Genomic DNA, 21,879 nt, shown 5'->3' with positions numbered 1-21,879 from the left:
GTGCAATATAGAAGGGTAGTCAGTGGACATTCTGAAACTTGGTTGAGGTCAGTAGGTCACATGACCAAGGAGCTATTGAAATTCGAATGTAAAAAAAGGTTGTACTTTGTTTACGCTCCCTAACTAATTAAACTAGGAATACAAAGTGCTGCTCACATTTACACATGTTTATTAGCTTTGGAAAGCGAATTGGTGTCCAAATCGTGAAAATAAGACGTTGAAAGTTGTGCGCAATTTTTCCAACATCATGACACTTATTTGGAGTCTGTGGCTCAAGTGACCCCGCCTCTTTAACAAAAACCTGCTCCCGAACAACTGAAATAAAGTGTATTTACGGTCTGACTGCAGAGAATAGGCCAAAAATAAAATATCGCGTAGAACAAAATGCCTGCAGTCTCTAAAGGAGATGGAATGCGTGGCCTCGCTGTGTTTATATCGGACATTAGGAACTGTGAGTAGATGATGTTGACTTGCTGATTAGCAAGCTACAGTTCAGTTGGGAGGAATGCAACGTTGGCTAGCTAGTGAAGCAAAAATAGCCCGCAAAGGACGGTAGCTAACTATGTTTTCTTAAACAAACGTCCAATCTGTGAAATAAAGGTAAATAGCTAGCTACAGAGAGCAAATGCAAGCTTTTACTGTACTAGTTATACTTAACTAGCTGGTTTAATGTCACGCTAGGCTAGCGAGTTTAGCAAACTAGCCAATGGGCGTGGGTCACACAGAGTCAGGAAATTTAAAAAAAAATGATGGTGACATATATAATTTTGGCTGGCTGGTGTTACACCGTTGTAGATTGATAATTTGCATATTTGGTGCTGGGTATATCTGTAATCTAGTAGCAAACTAGTTACCTCTACAAATGTTGACTAACTAATTAAGATACATTTTCTCTCTAGCAACTATCATCATGCTCTGTCTATGAATGAGTGCGTATTCCACCGACAATAACAATACTAGTAACTGGATTGCATACACTACCATCAAGAAATCCAGCTGTAGTGCAGGGTTTTATGGTGATGGGACTGGGAACTTTCACCTAGACTAGAGCCATGGAAGTCTAAATGTGCTCTGTGAGCAAATTAGTCTATTTAGAGCACTAGTTTCCCTGCGTAAATCCATAGCAGAGACATAGCAGACATTGAAGGTTACCAACCTACCATATGTAGGTGTGAATGAGGCATGCTACAGATCCATGCAGAAAAACTGATCCTAACCCGTAGGTCTGGGTCTGATCCTCCCGACCCAGGTATGCTCTCCTGACCTAAATCCATGCCGTAATTTAGACATCTTACTACTAAGACCATTGCTCCTGAAGGGTATCCAGTTTATTTCCTGACCTCACCTCCCTAGTTCATGGTGCATAGGCACATCAATACACATACTTTGCAGAAAATAAAATAAACAATCAATAATTTAGCTCAGTCTTTGAGTACTGTGGTACAGCCAAACTGTTCCATTCCACAAGTGCTGTCATTCAGGCTTGCATACAGGGGCATATGGCCCATACAGGGGCATATGGCCCATACAGGTGCATATGGCCCATACAGGTGACATTGAACATATAACATGTTTTGTTTTCCATTTCAGGTAAAAGTAAAGAAGCAGAGATCAAGAGAATTAACAAAGAGTTGGCCAACATCCGCTCAAAATTTAAAGGTAAGCCAAGCAAAATCCCTTAAAATCTGGGTGTGAACACACTTTGGTGTCTGATGGTTCCACATAAAGTTTGTGGACACTGACACTAGTCATTTAGCTTATTAACAGTGCCCTCACAGGAGATCACCATGCAGCTATGCTGCATGTCAGAAATGTTCTCTACCACCTGTTCCATCTAGCCTAAAATAAGTCAGCTGTTCCAAAGTGAAAATGGATTTTGTCATGTATAAAATTATGTGACTTGTGTTTTGGTGGGTAGAAAACATGTAGTGCCTATCTGCAAAGTTGCTTTTGAGGGGCTTATGAGCCCCTTTTATCACATAACAACACATTTGTATGGAAAGGCTTGCCTTCCAAACTGATGGAGTACTTAGGCTACCACTGAGGCAGGCTATTTGGTTAAAGAACAACTGCACCCAAAAAGCAACTTCTTATTTTAAAAATGTATTCTAGTGTCAAAATGTACTACATTGCAAATAGGATAATTTTGGTCATAAAGCCAGTCTTGTCCAAAACTGAGATTTGCGAGATGATAGTAAAAAAATATGTAACGGAATGAAGGGTACTGTAACAGTTTTCTGTGGGTTGGGTTTATTTTAATCCTGCCCACAGCTGGCAGCACCCAAGTAGGCTAATCATCAATTTGGAGCACAGCTGCACATGACCTGATCGTAACACCCATGGTCAATTTGGTTTCACATTCAATATCCCTATGGGTCAATACCTCCAAATTTCAATGACTTAAAAAAACACAACCCAATTATAAATTGTATACATTTTATAAAATATTGTTCCATCTACATTGTATAATTTATTGACGGTCCCTAACTATCCCCAGAGATAGGCTATATTAAAGTTCAGTGAGGCAGGGAGAAGCTAAAGGGCATAGTCAAACAGGGAGAGTTGTTGAGTCAACTGTTCTGTCATGAAACTGAGGGGGGCACAGTATGTTAGCATGCTGGAATCCTTTCCCTTGTTTCCCGAGGAACTTCCTGTGGAGCTCTACAGAAAATCTCTTTCTTGCTGTTCCTCTCTCTTCCTCTCTCCATACACACATTCATTAAAGGTTTTATGATTGTGATGTAAACATGTTTATCTTACTTTGAACTGGATAATACTTAGTTTACACAGAAAGTTCAGAAAATAGAAAATTATAGCCTTATCTTAGAGAAACTCCTTATGCATTGTCCAACTAATCCTTAATGTAGAGCCCCTCCTAATCTCTCTCACGGGACATCGTCCCACAGACAGTGGAGGTGGGGTTCCAGACAGGGGTGGGGGCTTCATTAAACTCCCACTTTCAGAATGCTGTTGCAGCTCTTCAAGCTATAATGTGCATTGGTCTGCGTTTGGAAGTGCACTTCCAGGTTTCCTGTAAGCGGCATTGGACATACATTATTTATTTGTGCAATGTTCTGAATCTGTCATTATTTTCATTGCACAGCTGCGCTCATTTGGCCACTTCCCATTTGCCCTCTTTCACCAAGGTGAAAAAAGTGCTGCGCTCAGCTTCCTGTCTTGTGCTGCTGACTCACCCTCTCCTCAACTACCGTCAGTTGTGGGATTGATTTACCTAGCAACATGGAATGTCGTACTTTTATCTATTCCTAAGTGGCTTTCATGTTTTTCTTCCCATGAATAGGAGTGGTTAGCATGTTGCTCTTTTAGGCCTCCGTGCTTCAGATTAGGATTCATTTTAAAAGGGAAGAACACTAAAGTTCCGTGCTCTCAAACACGTGATCAGTCATTGTGACTTGGCTTGCCTTAAAAGTATTCTTTCCTTCCAGTTTTTTTTTGCTTCTAAATCTTCATAGTCATGACAACAACCTTTCTGTTTTGCTGCAGGAGACAAGGCACTAGATGGCTACAGTAAGAAGAAATATGTGTGCAAGCTGCTTTTCATATTCCTTCTTGGCCATGACATCGACTTTGGCCACATGGAGGCAGTCAACTTGCTCAGTTCCAACAAGTACACAGAGAAACAAATTGTGAGTAGATAAGCCGGTCTTTGAATTTGTTTGCGTGAGTGGATTAAGTTATGTATCTAATTGTTTAATTAACACAGTGTTTTGTCCAATCTATTCTCAAAGTTTATGTTCAACTATTATGATAACTTCCCTTTAATTCCTTTCAGGTTTGATAAACTGTTTGTTTCAATCCAACTCCTCAGGGTTACCTGTTCATCTCAGTGCTGGTCAACTCAAACAGTGACCTCATCAGCCTTATCAACAATGCCATAAAGAATGACTTGTCCAGCAGGAATCCCACTTTCATGAACCTGGCCTTGCATTGCATTGCCAATGTGGGCAGCAGGGAGATGGCTGAGGCTTTTGCAGCTGAGGTGCCCTGCATCTTGGTGGCTGGGTAAGAAAGGGTAGTGGTGTGGAGCAGACTTAGCCTAATGACCGAGGTACCCTCTCTGTCAATTTAACATTTGAGGCTGTAACTTTCACTCAGTCAGGTCTCTTTGTAAAAAACCTGAGGCTATGTGCCAGTTAAGTGATGCTGATGTTCTGTCATAATTTGTCAGGGTTTGTCTTGCAGGGACACCATGGACAGTGTGAAGCAGAGTGCTGCCCTATGCCTACTGCGTCTCAACAGGACCTCTCCAGACCTAGTGGCAATGGGGGAGTGGACCACCCGGGTGGTTCATCTGCTCAATGACCAGCACCTGGTACGGACTGCCATGGGGTTATTATGAGAGGACTGTGGACCTTTGGTTTTAGTGAGGGAGATTTGGATCGGTGGGGTGTGGATGAGAGGATTATTTCACCATGACCTTCTGTCTTCGTTGTTAGGGCTATGTTTGAGCCAAAATAATAGTTTGTGGGCGTAATGAGGAAAAACATTGCATGCAAAAAAATTCTGGGATTGGTTTGTGTATAGTGTAATACAAATGATTAGCTGTTTGTGTGTAATGGCAGTTGTATTACTTCCCTTTTCCACAGGGTGTGGTGACAGCCGCCACCAGCCTGATTACCACACTGGCACAGAAGAGCCCAGAGGACTTCAAGACCTCTGTCTCCTTGGCTGTAGCCAGACTCAGCAGGGTAGGCATATGGCCATGTGCAGGACTTTTATTTCTTCTTTCATCAATATGACCATTGAATGTTATTATGACCCTTATTTATTAGTCAGTTGTTTGCTTGAGGAGTAATGTGTTAGTCATGTCTCATGTCCTCCTGTTCTCTAGATCGTCTCCTCGGCCTCCACTGACCTGCAGGACTACACCTACTATTTTGTTGCAGCTCCCTGGCTTTCTGTCAAGCTCCTGCGTCTCCTACAGTGCTATCCTCCGCCTGGTAAGAAGCTGTGTCAGCATGATGACATGCGTGTGGGTGTTTGACTATATGAACATAATATTACTCAGAAAAGGTCTGTAGTGTTGCCGGGATGAACATAGTTGTGCTTTCATCTGCGACCCCCCCCCCCCCCCCCCCCTCCTCCCCCTTTCCTGCCCTCTCAGAGGATGGTGCGATCCGGGGCCGTCTGACCGAATGTCTGGAAACCATCCTGAACAAGGCCCAGGAGCCTCCCAAGTCGAAGAAGGTGCAGCACTCCAACGCTAAGAACGCTGTGCTGTTTGAGGCCATCAGTCTAATCATCCACCATGACAGGTCAGTCCCTCTCCCAGTTGCAGCAGCTACAGAGGACCAATGTATTCAAGAAATGCAGTTTGTATGTGTTGAGTTGGACTGTCCTGGTGACAATGGCACCAATGTCTGTCTTTCTCCCCACAGCGAGCCCACTCTGCTGGTGCGGGCCTGTAACCAGCTGGGCCAGTTCCTCCAGCACCGGGAGACTAACCTGCGCTACCTGGCCCTGGAGAGCATGTGCACTCTAGCCAGCTCCGAGTTCTCCCATGAGGCTGTTAAGACACACATCGAGACGGTCATAAATGCCCTCAAAGTACGCAAACGCATTTGTACCTGCATTCACAAGCTACATCTGTCAATCCTAGTACTCAGTGTCGTCTTGAGTACGTAGTGTATGTATGCCTGTGTCTGTTTTGTTCCTGTTAGTGTGACTCTGCCTTAGTCCTGATGTTTGTGTTTGACCTGGTTGAATCCTGCAGTCGGAGAGAGATGTCAGTGTGCGTCAGCGTGCTGTGGACCTGCTCTATGCCATGTGTGACCGCAGCAACGCCAAACAGATTGTAGCAGAGATGCTCAGCTACCTGGAGACTGCAGACTACTCCATCAGAGAGGAGATAGTGAGTTGTAGCCCAGTATCTAACCATTTCTCTAATAATTTCACCAACCAAAAGTTTATGATAGCTTCATGTTTTAAATGCCACTGAGGTAATTTGGAAGAATACGTTCCACAGACCTAAATAAAAACATGAATGCCATCGTTCTTTGATCTGATAAGACTACCTCTCACCACAGGTGCTAAAGGTGGCCATCCTGGCAGAGAAGTATGCAGTTGACTACACCTGGTATGTTGACACCATCCTCAACCTGATTCGCTTTGCTGGGGACTATGTCAGTGACGAGGTCTGGTACCGTGTCATCCAGATCGTCATCAACAGAGATGAAGTGCAAGGTTATGCTGCCAAGACAGTGTTCGAGGTGCTTATTTTATTTTTGTGAATAATCTGTCTTTAACCAAGCTATGGGGGACTCATTGTAACCTAATGTTTGTCTGTCTGGATTGACTAATGGTGCTTCTGTCCTTTTTTAAAATGTATTTCATCTTTATTTAACCAGGTAGGCCAGTTGAGAACAAGTTACAACTGCGACCTGGCCAAGATAGAGCAAAGCAGTGCGACACAAACAACACAGAATTACACTTGGGATAAACAAACGTACAGTCAATAACACAATAGTTCTGATGTAGGCGTGTTTCCTTAATCATATTTGTTTTAATCAGCTCACTTCCGATGCTCATCACAGGCGCTGCCTGCTTGGATGTGACCTGTGAGGTCAGGGGGATGGAGAGCGTCATTCACTATTCACCACTAAACCTGTCTTTGTCTTCTCAGGGAGGAAACTATGAGCCCGCCTTGTGCTTTGGTACAGCAATATAAGATGACTTGATTCTCCCTTCAGTCTCTCTGCTTGTGTCTGTCTCACTGTCTCTCACTGGTAGGTCACTGTAAGATCCTAAAACAGACCCATGCAGACTGCTGCTCCATCCCTCCATCCCAGTTTTGTGGATGTGTAGTCTTGAGCCCTCCCTCCTCTCCAGTGTCTTTCCTCCTTCATTGCTCATTATCTCTATCACTGCATACTCTGACATTAGATACATTGATGTCTACTGCAGATATACATCGTTTCAGAACCAGTGATATGCCTTCTCATTTTTCCTTTAGTCAGTTCCACCATAGTTTCAGCTGTGTTTTTGTTTTATAGTTACGTTTGTCCCCATGTTCAGACTTGCTACCCCACATGAATCTGAACTTTATGACATACCTATCATGGGAATTCCCTCATGTGCATGTTAAGATCTGCTGACTGATATGCTCTGAGTCCCTTATCTATCAATCAATCAAATGTATTTATAAAGCCCTTTTTACATCAGCCGACATCACAAGTGCTATACAGAAACCCAGCCAAAAACCCCAAACAGCAAGCAATGCAGATGTACTGTAGAAGCACGGAGGCTAGGAAAAACTCCCTAGAAAGGCAGGAACCTAGGAAGAAGTCGCTCTGGATAAGAGCGTCTGCTAAATGACGTAAATGTAAATGTAAACCTAGAGAGGAACCAGTCTCTGAGGGGTGGCCAGTCCTCTTCTGGCTGTGCCGGGTGGAGATTATAACTGTACATGACCAAGATGTTCAAACGTTCATAGATGACCAGCAGGGTCAAACAATAATAATCACAGTGGTTGTAGAGGGTGCAACAGGTCAGCACCTAAGGAGTAAATGTCACAGTTGGCTTTTCATAGCCGATCATTCAGAGTTAGACACAGCAGGTGTGGTAGAGAGTTGAAAACAGCAGGTCCGGGACAAGGTATCACGTCTGGTGAACAGGTCAGGGTTCCATAGCCGCAGGCAGAACAGTTGAAACTGGAGCAGCAGCATGACCAGGTGGACTGGGGACAGCAAGGAGTAATCAGGCCATGTAGTCCTGAGGCATGGTCGTAGGGCTCAGGTCCTCTGAGAGAAGAGAGAGAGAATCAGAGGGAGCATACTTAAATTCATACAGGACACCGGATAAGACAGGAGAAATACTTCAGATATAAGACTGACCCTAGCCCCCCGACACATAAACTATTGCAGCATAAATACTGGAGGCTGAGACAGGAGGGGTCGGGAGACACTGTGGCCCCGTCCGACTACACCCCCGGACAGGGCCAACCAGGTAGGCTATAACCCCACCCACTTTGGGATATCTTCAATCACCAACTTACTACCCTGAGTCAAGGCCAAGTAATGACCACGAAGATCTCCCCCACGGCACGAACCAGAGGGGGGCACCAACCCGGACAGGAAGATCACGTCAGAGACTCAACCCACTCAAGTGACGCACCCCTCCTAGGGACAGCATGGAAGAGCACCAGTAAGCCAGTGACTCAGCCCCCGTAATAGGGTTAGAGGCAGAGAATCCCAGTGGAGAGAGGTGAACCGGCCAGGCAGACAACAGGGGTGGTTCGTCGCTCCAGTGCCTTTCCGTTCACCTTCACACCCCTGGGCCAGACTACACTCAATCATAGGACCTACTGAAGAGATGAGTCTTCAATAAAGACTTAAAGGCCGAGACAGAGTCTGCTTCTCTCACATGGCTAGGCAGACCATTCCATAAAAATGGAGCTCTGTAGGAGAAAGCCCTGCCTCCAGCTGCTTGCATAGAAATTCTAGGGACAGTAAGGAGGCCTACGTCTTGTGACTGTAGCGTACGTGTGTACGGAAGGACCAAATCGGAAAGATGGGTAGGAGCAAGCCCATGTAATGCTTTGTAGGTTAGCAGTAAACCCACCCACTCCAATCTATTATGCTATTTCATACATAACTCTGACTCTCTTTCCTTTCCACAGGCACTCCAGGCCCCAGCCTGCCATGAGAACCTGGTGAAGGTCGGAGGGTACATTCTAGGGGAGTTTGGGAACTTGATAGCAGGAGATTCAAGGTCAAGGTTAGTAACCAATCAATGCCATATATTTCAGTGATCCACTGTTATTCTCAGTTTTAGACAGTGGAGGCTGCTAAGGGGAGGACGGCTCATAATAATGGGTGGAATGGAGTCAATGGAATGGTTTCAAACACGTGGTTTCCATGTGGTTGATTCCATTACATTGACTCCGTTCCAGCAATTACGAGCCGTCCTCCCCTCGGCAGCCTCCACTGGTTGGAGAAATGTACAGTCAATGATATCCTTTGGAGCTGAGGACAGACGTCACTCACTGTGTGTCATCCATTGTCCTTGCTCTAACTCCTTAGTCCACTCATCCAGTTTGACCTGCTCCACTCCAAGTTTCACCTGTGCTCGGTGCCCACCCGGGCTTTGCTGCTCTCAGCCTACATCAAGTTCATCAACCTGTTCCCTGAGGTGAAGGGCACCATCCAGGAGGTGTTGCGCTCAGACAGCCAGCTCCGCAATGCAGACGTTGAGCTACAGCAGCGTGCTGTGGAGTACCTGCGCCTCAGCTGCATCGCCAGCACTGACATACTGGTCGGTGACATTCCACCCTGCCTTTGTGCCATTATAAGCTTGATTGATTGCATTTATTAGGTAATTAAAAGTAGTAGTATGCTCCAGCTGGAGACATTACATTCTTTAAAAATTAACTAGCATAAAAAAACAGCCTGAATGCTTATTTCCATTGTGGTCCTCTATGGTAGTGAGCTAGCAGGTGGACAAGATTGACACTTTTACATTTAATGCAATTAAAAACAACCATATTATATTACACTTTGCTGTTTGGTTTTTAGTTGTTCAGAATACAACCCACAGGAAATCTTTGTTGGTAGAAAGACTGTAATTCAGAAAAGGACACTGTAAAGCCTCCAGTTCCTCCACCACAGGTCATGCTTTTCATTCCCCATTCATTCTGTGCTCCCCTCAAGGCCACGGTGTTGGAGGAGATGCCTCCCTTCCCTGAGAGGGAGTCCTCTATACTGGCCAAACTCAAGAGGAAGAAGGGACCAGGAAACCTGCATCCCGATTTGGATGAGAACCGCAAAGAACGCAGTGTCAATGGGGGTACTGCAGACCATAGCAGCACTACCTCAAATGCCAAGGTATTACTGTTGTCATGTGTTGTTTACTTATTAGAGCCTCCTATTCCTTTCCTCTCAGGTGTGTACATTTCCTATTTTTCTGTCCTGGTGTTTTCTGCTGTCTTTTCAGTAACTCTCCTCAGCTCTCTCGTTCTGTCCTGCCTTCACTGTTTCCTCCTTTGTTCATTAGAGCTCTCCTCTCTTGTTTGTTGGGGATCTTCTGGCCCCCGCCTCGACCGCACCCCCACCAACCGGCCACGTCCGGTCTCCTCTTCCTTTCTGTGAGCTTGATTACTTAGCAGTATCTATTCTTAGGTTTTTACAGTTTATTTCTTTTTATTGTTGAGTCCTAATAATTATAGATCCTCTCACAGAGGTTTGTTTTGTATGGTGTGTGTGTGTTGCACTGCTCTGTACTTTCATCAGCGTAAGACCAATTGGAGCGGTTGATTGGTTCAGATCCTGAACTTCCGAAGTTGAGTAATTGTGACCGTTACCTCTCCTAAGGTGGCCGCGTCCCCCACTCCCTCCACAGACCTGCTTGGCCTGGGCAGCACCATCACCACTCAAAACTCTGCCCCTCGTGCCTCCAAGGGGGCAAGCCTGCTGGTGGATGTCTTCTCTGGAAACATAGCAGCCTTTCCTGTAGAGACACCAGTGTCAGTGGGGCCTGTTGCAGATGAGAACTTCTCCAGGTAAGAAAGAGTGTGTTAGTGGGTCAAATATCAGATGGAGGGAGGGGCTTTTTAACTGCATTGATCCGTCATGGAGCTTACTAATACCTGGTGTGAATGTGCTCCTCTCGCCCTTTACATTCTCGCTGTGCGTCTCACTCATGGCTTCAGTTTCCTGCCGAATACTCCACAAGTAGCATATGCCAACGCCACTCTGCCCACTGCAGAGGAACCTGAAGACAAGTAAGAGATGTCATCAGTGGAGTCTGTTCAAAACACTTGCATGCTCACAGCAGATTGCGCTGGTGAAAGGGACATTAGTTACATCCCTACTGTACACTGGGGGACTCTTGGCATATTGGTTGGAATCCAATCCTGGGAGTCAATACAGTACATTAAGCCCAAGATACCAGATATGAGATGCTTACCACTTGCCCCATTCCCTTCCAGGTTTGTTTGCAAGAACAATGGTGTCCTGTACGAGAACCAGCTCCTCCAGATCGGCCTGAAGTCTGAATTCAGACAGAATCTGGGTGAGTACGCCTCAGCAAAAATACATATGCACCTAAGTGTGATTATGCTCATGGTTTGACCCTTAGATCTTAGGTTTAATTAAGTCTCTTTTTTTCCAATATACAGGTCGGATGTATGTGTTCTTTGGTAACAAGACATCAACCCAGTTCATGAATTTCGCTGCCTCTGTGGTCTGCCAAGATACTCTGCAGGCTCATATCCTTTACTAGAAGCTATTATGTCATTTTCAAAAATAATTTCCGTATGCTGTTTTAATAAATCCCTCCCAGTTTATATTATTTATTGTCTAGGGGTGGCCATTTACTGCCCCCTATTGTGCCTTTTTCTTAACTGTTTCCCTACAACTGAATGTCCATGCCAAGCCTGCAGACCCCACTGTGGACGGGGGTGCACAACTCCAGCAGATACTCAACATTGAGTGTGTGTCTGACTTTGTGGATGCACCAGTGCTCAACATTCAGTTTAGGTAAGAACTTATTTTCCTCCTTTTATGTGCTTATACATTGCATATCGGAGTGTGTGTTTCAGGGTGCAAATATTTTCTATATTGGTGATAAATGTTTGCATGAATGTTGTTGTAAATGCTACTGTATCGGTTTCCCAGTTATTTGTTTTACTCCTGTTTCTACCCACAGGTACGGGGGAACTCTCCAGAACATTGCTGTTAAACTGCCTATTACTTTAAACAAGTTCTTCCAGCCTACAGAGATGACATCGCAGGACTTCTTTCAGCGCTGGAAACAACTTGGAGCGTAAGGAAACATATATCTCTGCTATATACTTGGTCATATTTTTTTTTATTTTTTTTATTTAACTAGGCAAGTCAGTTAAGAACAAATTCTTATTTACAATGACGGCCTAGGAACAGTGGGTTAACTTCCTTGTTCAGGGGCAGAACAAAATATTTTTACCTTGTTAACTTGGGGATTCTATCCACCAACCTTTCAGTTACTGGCCCAATGCTCTAATCAGTTGTCTACCTGCCGCCCCAAAAAATATCATGTTTTTCTCTCTTTTGATATGGACACAATATTCCCCTCTGACAATGTGCCAGTTTACTCTTCCTTGTATTCCGATGACACAAAAGGGTTCATTCATTCAGATTGTCCTGCATGTGTAAATATTAACATAAATAGTGTGTACTGTCTCCCACTGTATATTTTAAATGTGAATGAAATGCCAACAGAATAGGTACACAGTGTCTTGTGAAATTGTTCCATTAGAGCTTGAGCAACATTGCCAAGAGAAATAGATACGTTTCCCTAGGAGTGTGTAAAGTCTGTGGTGACCAATTAATAATTAACCGGTATTCCAGAAAGCGCTTCTACCAAATATTGATTTATGTAGGTGGTATAGGTCAGTGAAATACATCTTAGTCTAATGCATTTTAATTAAATGCAACTAAATGTGAAAATTGTGCAACGACGTCAACATGTTCACATGGAGAATACATTTGTATCTATTTTCCATCATTCAGCAACAAGGTGAAACTTAGTGTAGTTACACATCCTTAACAGCTGAAGGTGAAGCTGCTAGTGGCTGCTAGCTGCTAGCCACTAAAATGGCGCGGGAAGAAATGGCAACAGTTTTACGGGCGCCAAACCAATTGTGCTATTATGTGTTTTTTTTTCCCCGCGTTATTTGTAACTTATTTTGTACATAATGTTTCTGCCACCGTATCTTACGGCAAAAAAGAGCTTCTGGATATCAGGACAGCGATCACTCACCTCGGATTAGACAAAGATTTTTTTTATTCAACAAACAAGACGCACAAGACATTCTCCAAACGCCCGGCAGGGTCGACATCCCCGTTATTTGCAAGAGGAAGAGACGCAGGTACAGAAGACAAAGAGCCGGATGCCTGGTCAGGACCCGGAAAAGGCGAGTGGGAAAGCTGCCGTTACTGTAAATACTACTCGCCAACGTGCAATCATTGGACAATAAACTAGATGAGGTACGATCACGAATATCCTACCAATGGGACATCCAAAACTGTAATATCCTATGTTTCACGGAATCGTGGCTGAATGACGACATGGATATTCAGCTAGCGGGATATAGTCTGTGCATATTTGTAAACAACAGCTGGTGCACGAAATCTAAGGAAGTCTCTAGATTTTGCTTGCCTGAAGTAGAGTATATTGTGATAAATTGCAGGCCATACTACTTGCCTAGAGAGTTTACAGCTATACTTTTCGTGGCTGTTTATTTACCACCACAGACAGATGGTGGCACTAAGACCGCACTCAGTCAGCTGTATAAGGAAATAAGCAAACAGGAAACCATTCACCCAGAGGCAGTGCTCCTAGTGGCCGGAGACTTTAATGCAGGGAAACTTAAATCAGTTCTACCAAATTTCCATCAACATGTTAAATGTGCAACCGGAGGGAAACAAATTCTAGATCACCTGTACTCCACACACAGATAGGTGTACAATGCTCTCCCTCGCCCTCCATTTGGTAAATCCGACCACAACTCTATCCTCCTGATTCCTGCTTACAAGCAAAAATTAAAGCAGGAAGCACCAGTGACTCGGTCTATAAAAAAGTGGTCAGATGAAGCAGATGCTAAACTAAAGGACTGTTTTGCTATCACAGACTGGAACATGTTCCGGGATTCTTCCGATGGCATTGAGGAATACACCACATCAGTCACTGGCTTGATCAATAAGTGCATCGAGGATGTTTGTACGTACATACTCCAACCAGAAGCCATGGATTACAGGCAACATTCGCGCTGAGCTGAAGGGTAGAGCTGCCGCTTTCAAGGTGCGGGACTTTAACCCGGAAGCTTACAAGAAATCCTGCTATGCCCTGCGACGTACCATCAAACAGGCAAAGTGTCAATGCAGGGCTAAGATTGAATCATACTACACCGGCTCCGACGCTCGTCTTATGTGGCAGGGCTTGCAAACTATTACAGACTACAAAGGGAAGCACAGCCGCGAGCTGCCCAGTGACACGAGCCTACCAGACGAGCTAAATCACTTCTATGCTCGTTTCGAGGCAAGCAACACTGAGGCATGCATGAGAGCATCAGCTGTTCCGGACGACTGTGTGATCACGTTCTCCGTAGCTGACGTGAGTAAGACCTTTTTTAAACAGGTCAACATACACAAGGCTGCGGGGCCAGACGGATTACCAATGACGTGTGCTCCGGGCATGTGCTGACCAACTGGCAGGTCTCTTCACTGACATTTTCAACATGTCCCTGATTTGAGTCTGTAATACCAACATGTTTCAAGCAGACCACCATAGTCCCTGTGTCCAAGAACACAAAGGCAACCTACCTAAATGACTACAGACCCGTAGCTCTCACGTCCGTAGCCATGAAGTGCTTTGAAAGGTTGGTAATGGCTCACATCAACACCATTATCCCAGAAACCATAGACCTACTCCAATTTGCATACCGCCAAAACAGATCCACAGATGACGCAATCTCTATTGCACTCCACACTCCCCTTTCCCACCTGGACAAAATGAACACTTATGTGAGAATGCTATTCATTGACTACAGCTCAGCGTTCAACACCATAGTACCCTCAAAGCTCATCACTAAGCTAAGGCCAACCAACCAGTCAGGAGAGCATCCTGACTGGTTGCATCACTGTCTGGTACGGCAATTGCTCGGCCTCTGACCGCAAGGCACTACAGAGGGTAGTGCGTTCGGCGCAGTACATCACTGGGGCTAAGCTGCCTACCATCCAGGACCTCTACACCAGGCGGCGTCAGAGGAAGGCCCTAAAAATTGTCAAAGACCGCGGCCACCCCAGTCATAGACTGTTCTCTCTACTACCGCATGGCAAGCGGTAGTGGAGTGCCAAGTCTAGGACAAAAAGGCTTCTCAACAGTTTTTACCGCCAAGCCATAAGACTCCTGAACAGGTAATCAAATGGCTCTTCGGACCATTTGCATTGTTTGCGCTGCTGCTACTCTGTTTATCATATACGCATAGTCACTTTAACTATACATTCATGTACATACTACCTCAATTGGGCCGACCAACCAGTGCTCCCGCACATTGGCTAACTGGGCTATCTGCATTGTGTCCCACCCGCCAACCCCTCTTTTACGCTATTGCTACTCTCTGTTCATCATATATACATAGTCACTTTAACCATATCTACATGTACATACCGGTTAGTCAGGCTGATTGAGGTAGTATCTGTATGTAGCCTCGCTACTGTATATAGCCTGTCTTTTTACTGTTGTTTTATTTCTTTACCTACCTATTGTTCACCTAATACCTTTTTGGCACTATTGGTTAGAGCCTGTAAGTAAGCATTTCACTGTAAGGTCTACACCTGTTGTATTCAGCGCACGTGACAAACTTTGATTTGACTGACTTTCTCTACCCACAGCCCTCAGCAAGAGGTACAAACTATCTTCAAAGCAAGGCATTCCATGGACACAGAGGTTACCAAAGCCAAGGTGAGAGATGAACTGAACTGATCCTTTTATGATTAGAATTGCAATGGAGATTTTGTCTTGACTTGTTGGTTGCCTAGTAGCAGCACTTCAGCCTTTTCTTTATTCAAAATGTATACCTGATCAGTATATTTTTGTTGATAGAAATGTTTGGGGTTTTAGGCTGGGTTTCTGTACAGCAGTTTGTGTCATTGGCTGATGTGAAAAGGGCTTTATAAATACATCAAATCAAATTTTATTTGTCACATACACATGGTTAGCAGATGTTAATGCGAGTGTTGCGAAATGCTTGTGCTTCTAGTTCCTACCATGCAGTAATATCTAACAAGTAATCTAACAATTTCACAACAACTACCTTATACACACAAGTGTAAAGGAACGAATAAGAATATGTACATAAAAATATATGGATGAGCGATGGCCGAACGGCATAGGCAAGATGCGGTAGATGGTATAGAGTCCAGTATATACATATGAGATGAGTAATGTAGGGTATGTAAACATTATTTTAAAGTGGCTAGTGATACATTTTATTACTGACTTTAATAATTAAAAATTGGATGTATGTTGGCAGCAGCCACTCAATGTTAGTGATGGCTGTTCAACAGTCTGATGGCCTTGAGATAGAAGCTGTTTTTCAGTCTCTCGGTCCCAGCTTTGAGGCACCTGTACTGACCTCGCCTTCTGGATGATAGCGGGGTGAACAGGCAGTGGCTCGGGTGGTTGTTGTCCTTGATGATCTTTTTGGCCTTCCTGTGACATCGGGTGGTGTAGGTGTCCTGGAGGGCAGGTAGTTTTCCCCCGCTGATGCGTTGTGCAGACCTCACTACCCTCTGGAGAGCCTTACGGTTGTGGGTGGAACTGTTGCTATACCAGGCGGTGATACAGCCTGACAGGATGCTCTCGATTGTGCATCTGTAAAAGTTTGAGTTTCTCGTTGACAAGCCAAATTTATTCAGCCTCCTGAGGTTGAGTGTGAGGTTAATTTCCTGACACCACACTCTGAGGGCCCTCACCTCCTCTCTGTAGGCCTGTCTCGTCGTTGTTGGTAATCAAGCCTACTACTGTTGTGACGTCTGCAAACTTGATGATTGAGTTGGAGGCGTGCATGGCCATGCAGTCATGGGTGAACAGGGAGTACAGGAGAGGGCTGAGAACGCACCCTTGAGGGGCCCCAGTGTTGAGGATCAGTGGGGTGGAGATGTTGTTTCCTACCCTCACCACCTGAGGGTGGCCCGTCAGGAAATCCAAGACCCAGTTGCACAGGGCGGGGTCGAGACCCAGGGTCTCAAGCTTAATGACGAGTTTGGAGGGTACTATGGTGTTAAATGCTGAGCTGTAGTCGATGAACAGCATTCTTACATAGGTATTCCCCTTGTCCAGATGGGTTAGGGCTAGAGGTCGACCGATTAATCGGAATGACCGATTAATTAGGGCCGATTTCAAGTTTTCATAACAACCAGGATTTTTGGCCACCGATTTGCCAAAAAAAAAAAAAAAAACATTTATTTATTTATTTTTAGCACCTTTATTTAACTAGGGAAGTCAGATTAATGACACATTCTTATTTTCAATGACAGCCTAGGAACGGGGGTTAACTGCCTTGTTCAGGGGGGATTCGGGGATTCGTTTTTGCAACCTTCTGGTTACTACTCCAACGCTCTAACCACCTGCCTTACATTGCACTCCACGAGGAGCCTGCATGGCAGGCTGACTACCTGTTACGTGAGGGCAGCAAGAAGCCAAGGTAAGTTGCTAGCTAGCATTAAACTTATCTTATAAAAAACAATCTTAACATAATCACTAGTTAACTATGGTTGATGATATTGCTAGTTTATCTAACGTGTCCTGCGTTGCATATAATCGATGCGGTGCCTGTTAATTTCTCATCGAATCACAGCCTACTTCGACAAACGGGTGATTTAACAAGCGCATTTGCGAAAAAAGCACTGTCGTTGCACCAATGTACCTAACCATAAACATGCCTTTCTTTAAAATCACTACACAAGTATATATTTTTAAACCTGCATATTTAGTTACTATTGCCTGCTAACATGAAATTGTGTCACTTGCGTTCATTGGCTCTTGCGTTCATTGCCTGGCTCGTTGCGAACTAATTTGCCCGAATTTTACGTAATTATGACATTACATTGAAGGTTGTGCAATGTAACAAGAATATTTAGACTTAGGGATGCCACCCGTTAGATAAAATACGGACCGGTTCCGTATTTCACAGAAAGAAAAAAACGTTTTGTTTTCGAGATGATAGTTTCCGGATTCTACCATATTAATGACCTAAGGCTCGTATTTCTGTGTGTTTATTATATTATAATTACGTCTATGATTTGATAGAGCAGTCTGACTGAGCGGTGGTAGGCACCAGCATGCTCGTAAGCATTCATTCAAACAGCACTTTACTGCGTTTTGCCAGCAGCTTTTGCAATGCATTGCGCTGTTTATGACTTCAAGCCTGTCAACTCCCAAGATTAGGCTGGTGTAACCGATGTGAAATGGCTAGCTAGTTAGCGGGTGCGTGCTAATAGCGTTTCAAACGTCACTCGCTCTGAGACTTGGAGTAGTTGTTCCCCTTGCTCTGCATGGGTAACGCTGCATCGAGGGTGGCTGTTGTCGATGTGTTTCTGGTTTGAGCCCAGGTAGGAGCGAGGAGAGGGACGGAAGCTATACTGTTACACTGGCAATACTAAAGTGCCTATAAGAACATCCAATAGTCAAAGGTATATGAAATACAAATTGTATAGAGAGAAATAGTCCTATAATTCCTATAATAACTACAACCTAAAACTTCTTACCTGGGAATATTGAAGACTCATGTTAGAAGGAACCACCAGCTTTCATATGTTCCCATGTTCTGAGCAAGGCACTTAAACGTTAGCTTTCTTACATGGCACATATTGTACTTTTACTTTCTCCAACACTTTGTTTTTGCATTATTTAAACCAAATTGAACATGTTTATAATTTTTTTGAGGCTAAATTGATTTTATTGATGTATTATATTAAGTTAAAATAAGTGTTCATTCAGTATTGTTGTAATTGTCATTATTACAAAGAAATAAAAAAAGTTTTCCGATTAATCGGTATCGGCTTTTTGTGGCCCTCCAATAATCGGTACCGGCGGTGAAAAATCATAATCGGTCGACCTCTAGTTAGGGCAGTGTGATTGCAATTGCGTCATCTGTGGACCTATTGGGGCGGTAAGCAAATTAGTAACACCATAGGAAGCATCACTACTCTGTACGGTTCTGACTTAGAATATTTGATTGATTGAAAGACGGAAGTGAAGAAACTGCCTAAAGGTCACCCTGACTTCACTAGCAAAACTAATTAACATGCTGACCACACCTCCTGCGTGGCATGGACTCTACAAGGTGTTGAGCGTTGCAAAACAATGTGCACGGGCACGTCAACGAGCATCTGTGTAGCTAGGCGCTAAAATTGAACTTGGTTCTATTTTGGACGCTTGACGCGCTGCAAGTCCCGCCTGTCCCATCATTGGTTTTCAGGAGCATATACACACGTGGGTGATTGAAAGCTGAACTGAGGTCCACACTAGTCCAGTTGGTGGTAATGCACCTTAAAGTTGGTTGCCAACCACCATATGAAGTCCACAGAAGAAGACTGAAGGAGGAGCGATTACTAGAAACTAACTAGGTTTCTACTTTTATCTGTGGATGAATTGTCTAAGTAGAGGACACACAATTTTGTGTGACTCAAAATTCTACAAAGATCCAGGGAAAAAAAGGATCTTGTGCAATTTCATGTAAAATAACAATATCCCATGACAAATTAGCTAGCAACAGCAAGCTAGCTAGCTAAATGTCCATGAATGTTTAATGTGTTTTGACCTGTTCCCAAGTTAATATAGTTGGTTCAGAGTTCATTTTGATATTTCAACCTGCCTGTCCTGATCGCGTCTGGTGTGAGTTGTCAAAATCAATATGCGCACGATGACGCATGTGCTCGCCCGGTCTAGTCAGCATGTTGGGCTGTGTTGTCGATAGTCTTAACCTTGATCTGCTGTCTGTTTTTGTTTTCCAGATAATGGGGTTTGGTGCTGCTTTGCTGGATGGGGTAGATCCAAACCCCTCCAACTTTGTGGGCGCTGGTGTCATCCATACAAAGACCACCCAGGTTGGCTGCCTCTTGAGACTGGAGCCTAATACTCAAGCACAGGTATGTAGCCCTCACCTCCCTCCAGTGAAAATTACTCTCCACCCCAGGACCCTGTCACCAACTCTTTCCTCTTTCTTACATGGTGGTTGAAAGGAGTTTTCAATATCCAGACAATGTATTTGACCCACCTATTTAACCCATCTCTCCTTTATTTTTTCAGATGTACCGCTTAACACTAAGAACAAGCAGAGATACTGTGTCACAGCGCCTGTGTGATCTGCTCTCAGAACAATTCTGAACTGTTTCCAGATCAGGTCTTCTTACCTGGTATACCACAGAGCTGTACAAGCTCCCCCTGCCACTTGTGAAGACACCACATGGTTCATAACAAACAGGTCACACTTATCCTTCCCGTCTGTCTCATTTAAATTGGAATTGATACAGTGTACAGTGTAAATTCTTTTTTTATTTGACTTATTATAAATATCAAATGACTTTTTCACTCACTTTACTAATATTTCACTGCGTTAAATCTGTCTTATGTCCATGTATTCACAGAATATTTACGGCTGTGCTTTTGTTGTGGAAAAGGCTTAGTCCTCTCCCTGTGCTTTAAAGACATATTGACTGGAAGAATTGGAGTTCAGGGGAACTGGCAAGAAAATGTCTTAATTGTCTGACCCTCTTCTCCAACTGAGTAATGATAGTCCATAGATGTGCCTATTTTGTGTTTCAGATCCAGGGTTACTGTTACAAAAGCATACATGAAAAGATGTCATCTTTTTTAGTTCTAAGGACGGCAGCTGTCTTCTCTGCTCTTGTCTTGCCTGGAAACAAGCCCTGTCCCTGAACACGTTATGACCCTATTGCAAACCCTAGCCATTGTGTATGATTTTTTTTTTGGTGTATGGAGGTGAGAATTTAAATTGCAGCAGTCATTATGTAGATATTTCCGGCTGGTCTTAACAGTCAGGTAAAGGGAATGTTATGAGAAATCCTCTTGTTAGTAGTGTGTGTGTGTGTGCGCTTATGTTAAAAAACAAACCACTAAGGAATGAAGTGCTGTCCTTATTTTCAGATATGCATACAATTGTGTGTCCAACCAAAGTTATCTGTCCCAAATCAGGGGGTTATTGGTATCTAATATGTCTCCAGGACATGTATCTAATGAAATCATTTTTTTTGTTTGTTCAATAGACACTGGCTGGAATACGGTTTTAACCAATCGGGATTAGACCCACCCATTGTATAATCATGGATATTACACAACCATACCAGCATCCGTCACCACTACGGAACCCTTCTAGAACAAAGGCTGGAACTCTTTTATGTATTATTTATTTCATTGGTTAATAGGCTATTTACACAGTTGGCTAAGGTTTTAGGTTGTTGATAGTGTACCATCAGAACATTCACCAGATTATTTTATATTTTTGCAATTGAAATAGTAGAGTGCTATATATAAAATACATTCAGCCATTAGGCATGCATAACCCAGCTTCTTCTATATGCCAGAGAGAGCACTTTTATGCTCATAAAATAGGTGGTCGGTGTGTCTGAAAGTGTTAAACTTAAACAAGACATTCAATTACAAACTCTGGACATGTTGATGATTATCAGAATTACGAATGTATTCTTGTTTTTGGTAAACGGGGTATAGGACCCTAAACTTATCCTTGATGGCAAAACAGAAATTTTCCTGCAGCACATCGTGGCTTATTATCTCTTGGCCTCTAGCGAGTACTCTTCACACAGCAGTTGAATGATGGTTCAGGAAAGGAGCTGAGTTTCAGGGTTAGTCCTATGCTTGTACACTTGGAAAATGTTGAATGAAACTTGACTAATAGTGGAATATGTGATGGCCACAATTACTTCTGTGATGTGTAGGGAGGAGCAGTTTTGTTTAATGCATAGATATTTACCCTGAATCAATAATATGATTCCGATGAAATTATGGCGTAACTGGGCAAAATGTCTTCATTGAGTGTAACTATAAGTTGTTACCCTACTATTACCATGTTATTAGCGCATAATCCTGTGCTGGAATGTAAAACCCTACTGATATTTTGTTATATTATGTTTGTTTCACCATTATATTTAAAATGGGATCTATAGTACTGGTATTTGGTTATAGAAAATGCAATATTGAAGGGGAATAAATATGAAGGAATTTTCAAGAATCACCAACACCGGAGAGGTATACTACAAAGCAGGCTCAATGAGTTGGCCAGCTGACTTTGATAAAACAACTGAAATTACTATTGAAAGCTAAGCTTAAATATGTGTTTTT

General features: G+C 43.6%; 1 protein-coding gene across 3 annotated transcripts; it reads left to right on the top strand.

Annotated features, from left to right (window-relative positions):
* Nucleotides 1-258: 258 nt before the first annotated feature.
* LOC106587467 (AP-2 complex subunit alpha-2) lies at nucleotides 259-20,644 on the top strand. 3 transcript variants are annotated; one of them, XM_082969545.1, is made up of 23 exons: nucleotides 259-451; nucleotides 1,591-1,659; nucleotides 3,505-3,647; nucleotides 3,830-4,023; nucleotides 4,204-4,333; nucleotides 4,608-4,709; nucleotides 4,853-4,961; nucleotides 5,126-5,276; nucleotides 5,400-5,568; nucleotides 5,735-5,872; nucleotides 6,048-6,230; nucleotides 8,639-8,736; nucleotides 9,042-9,273; nucleotides 9,669-9,842; nucleotides 10,329-10,516; nucleotides 10,667-10,738; nucleotides 10,946-11,028; nucleotides 11,135-11,225; nucleotides 11,373-11,495; nucleotides 11,665-11,781; nucleotides 15,390-15,459; nucleotides 19,515-19,649; nucleotides 19,810-20,644. In XM_082969545.1, exons 1-23 carry the CDS (start codon nucleotides 385-387, stop codon nucleotides 19,885-19,887), a joined length of 2,916 nt encoding a protein of 971 aa, XP_082825671.1. In that variant the 5' UTR covers nucleotides 259-384; the 3' UTR covers nucleotides 19,888-20,644. The 3 variants fall into 3 exon arrangements, with proteins under 3 accessions (XP_082825671.1, XP_082825672.1, XP_082825673.1); XM_082969547.1 differs by lacking the exon at nucleotides 259-451 and adding an exon at nucleotides 479-600; XM_082969546.1 differs by lacking the exon at nucleotides 10,667-10,738 and having other exon boundaries at nucleotides 260-451.
* Nucleotides 20,645-21,879: the final 1,235 nt, after the last annotated feature.

Source organism: Salmo salar, chromosome 26 (genome assembly GCF_965601325.2).
Source record: "Salmo salar chromosome 26, fSalSal1, whole genome shotgun sequence".
NCBI classification, from domain to species: domain Eukaryota; kingdom Metazoa; phylum Chordata; class Actinopteri; order Salmoniformes; family Salmonidae; genus Salmo; species Salmo salar.
The sequence above is the reverse complement of the archived record's forward strand: the minus strand, read 5'-3'. Positions and strand labels throughout refer to the sequence as shown.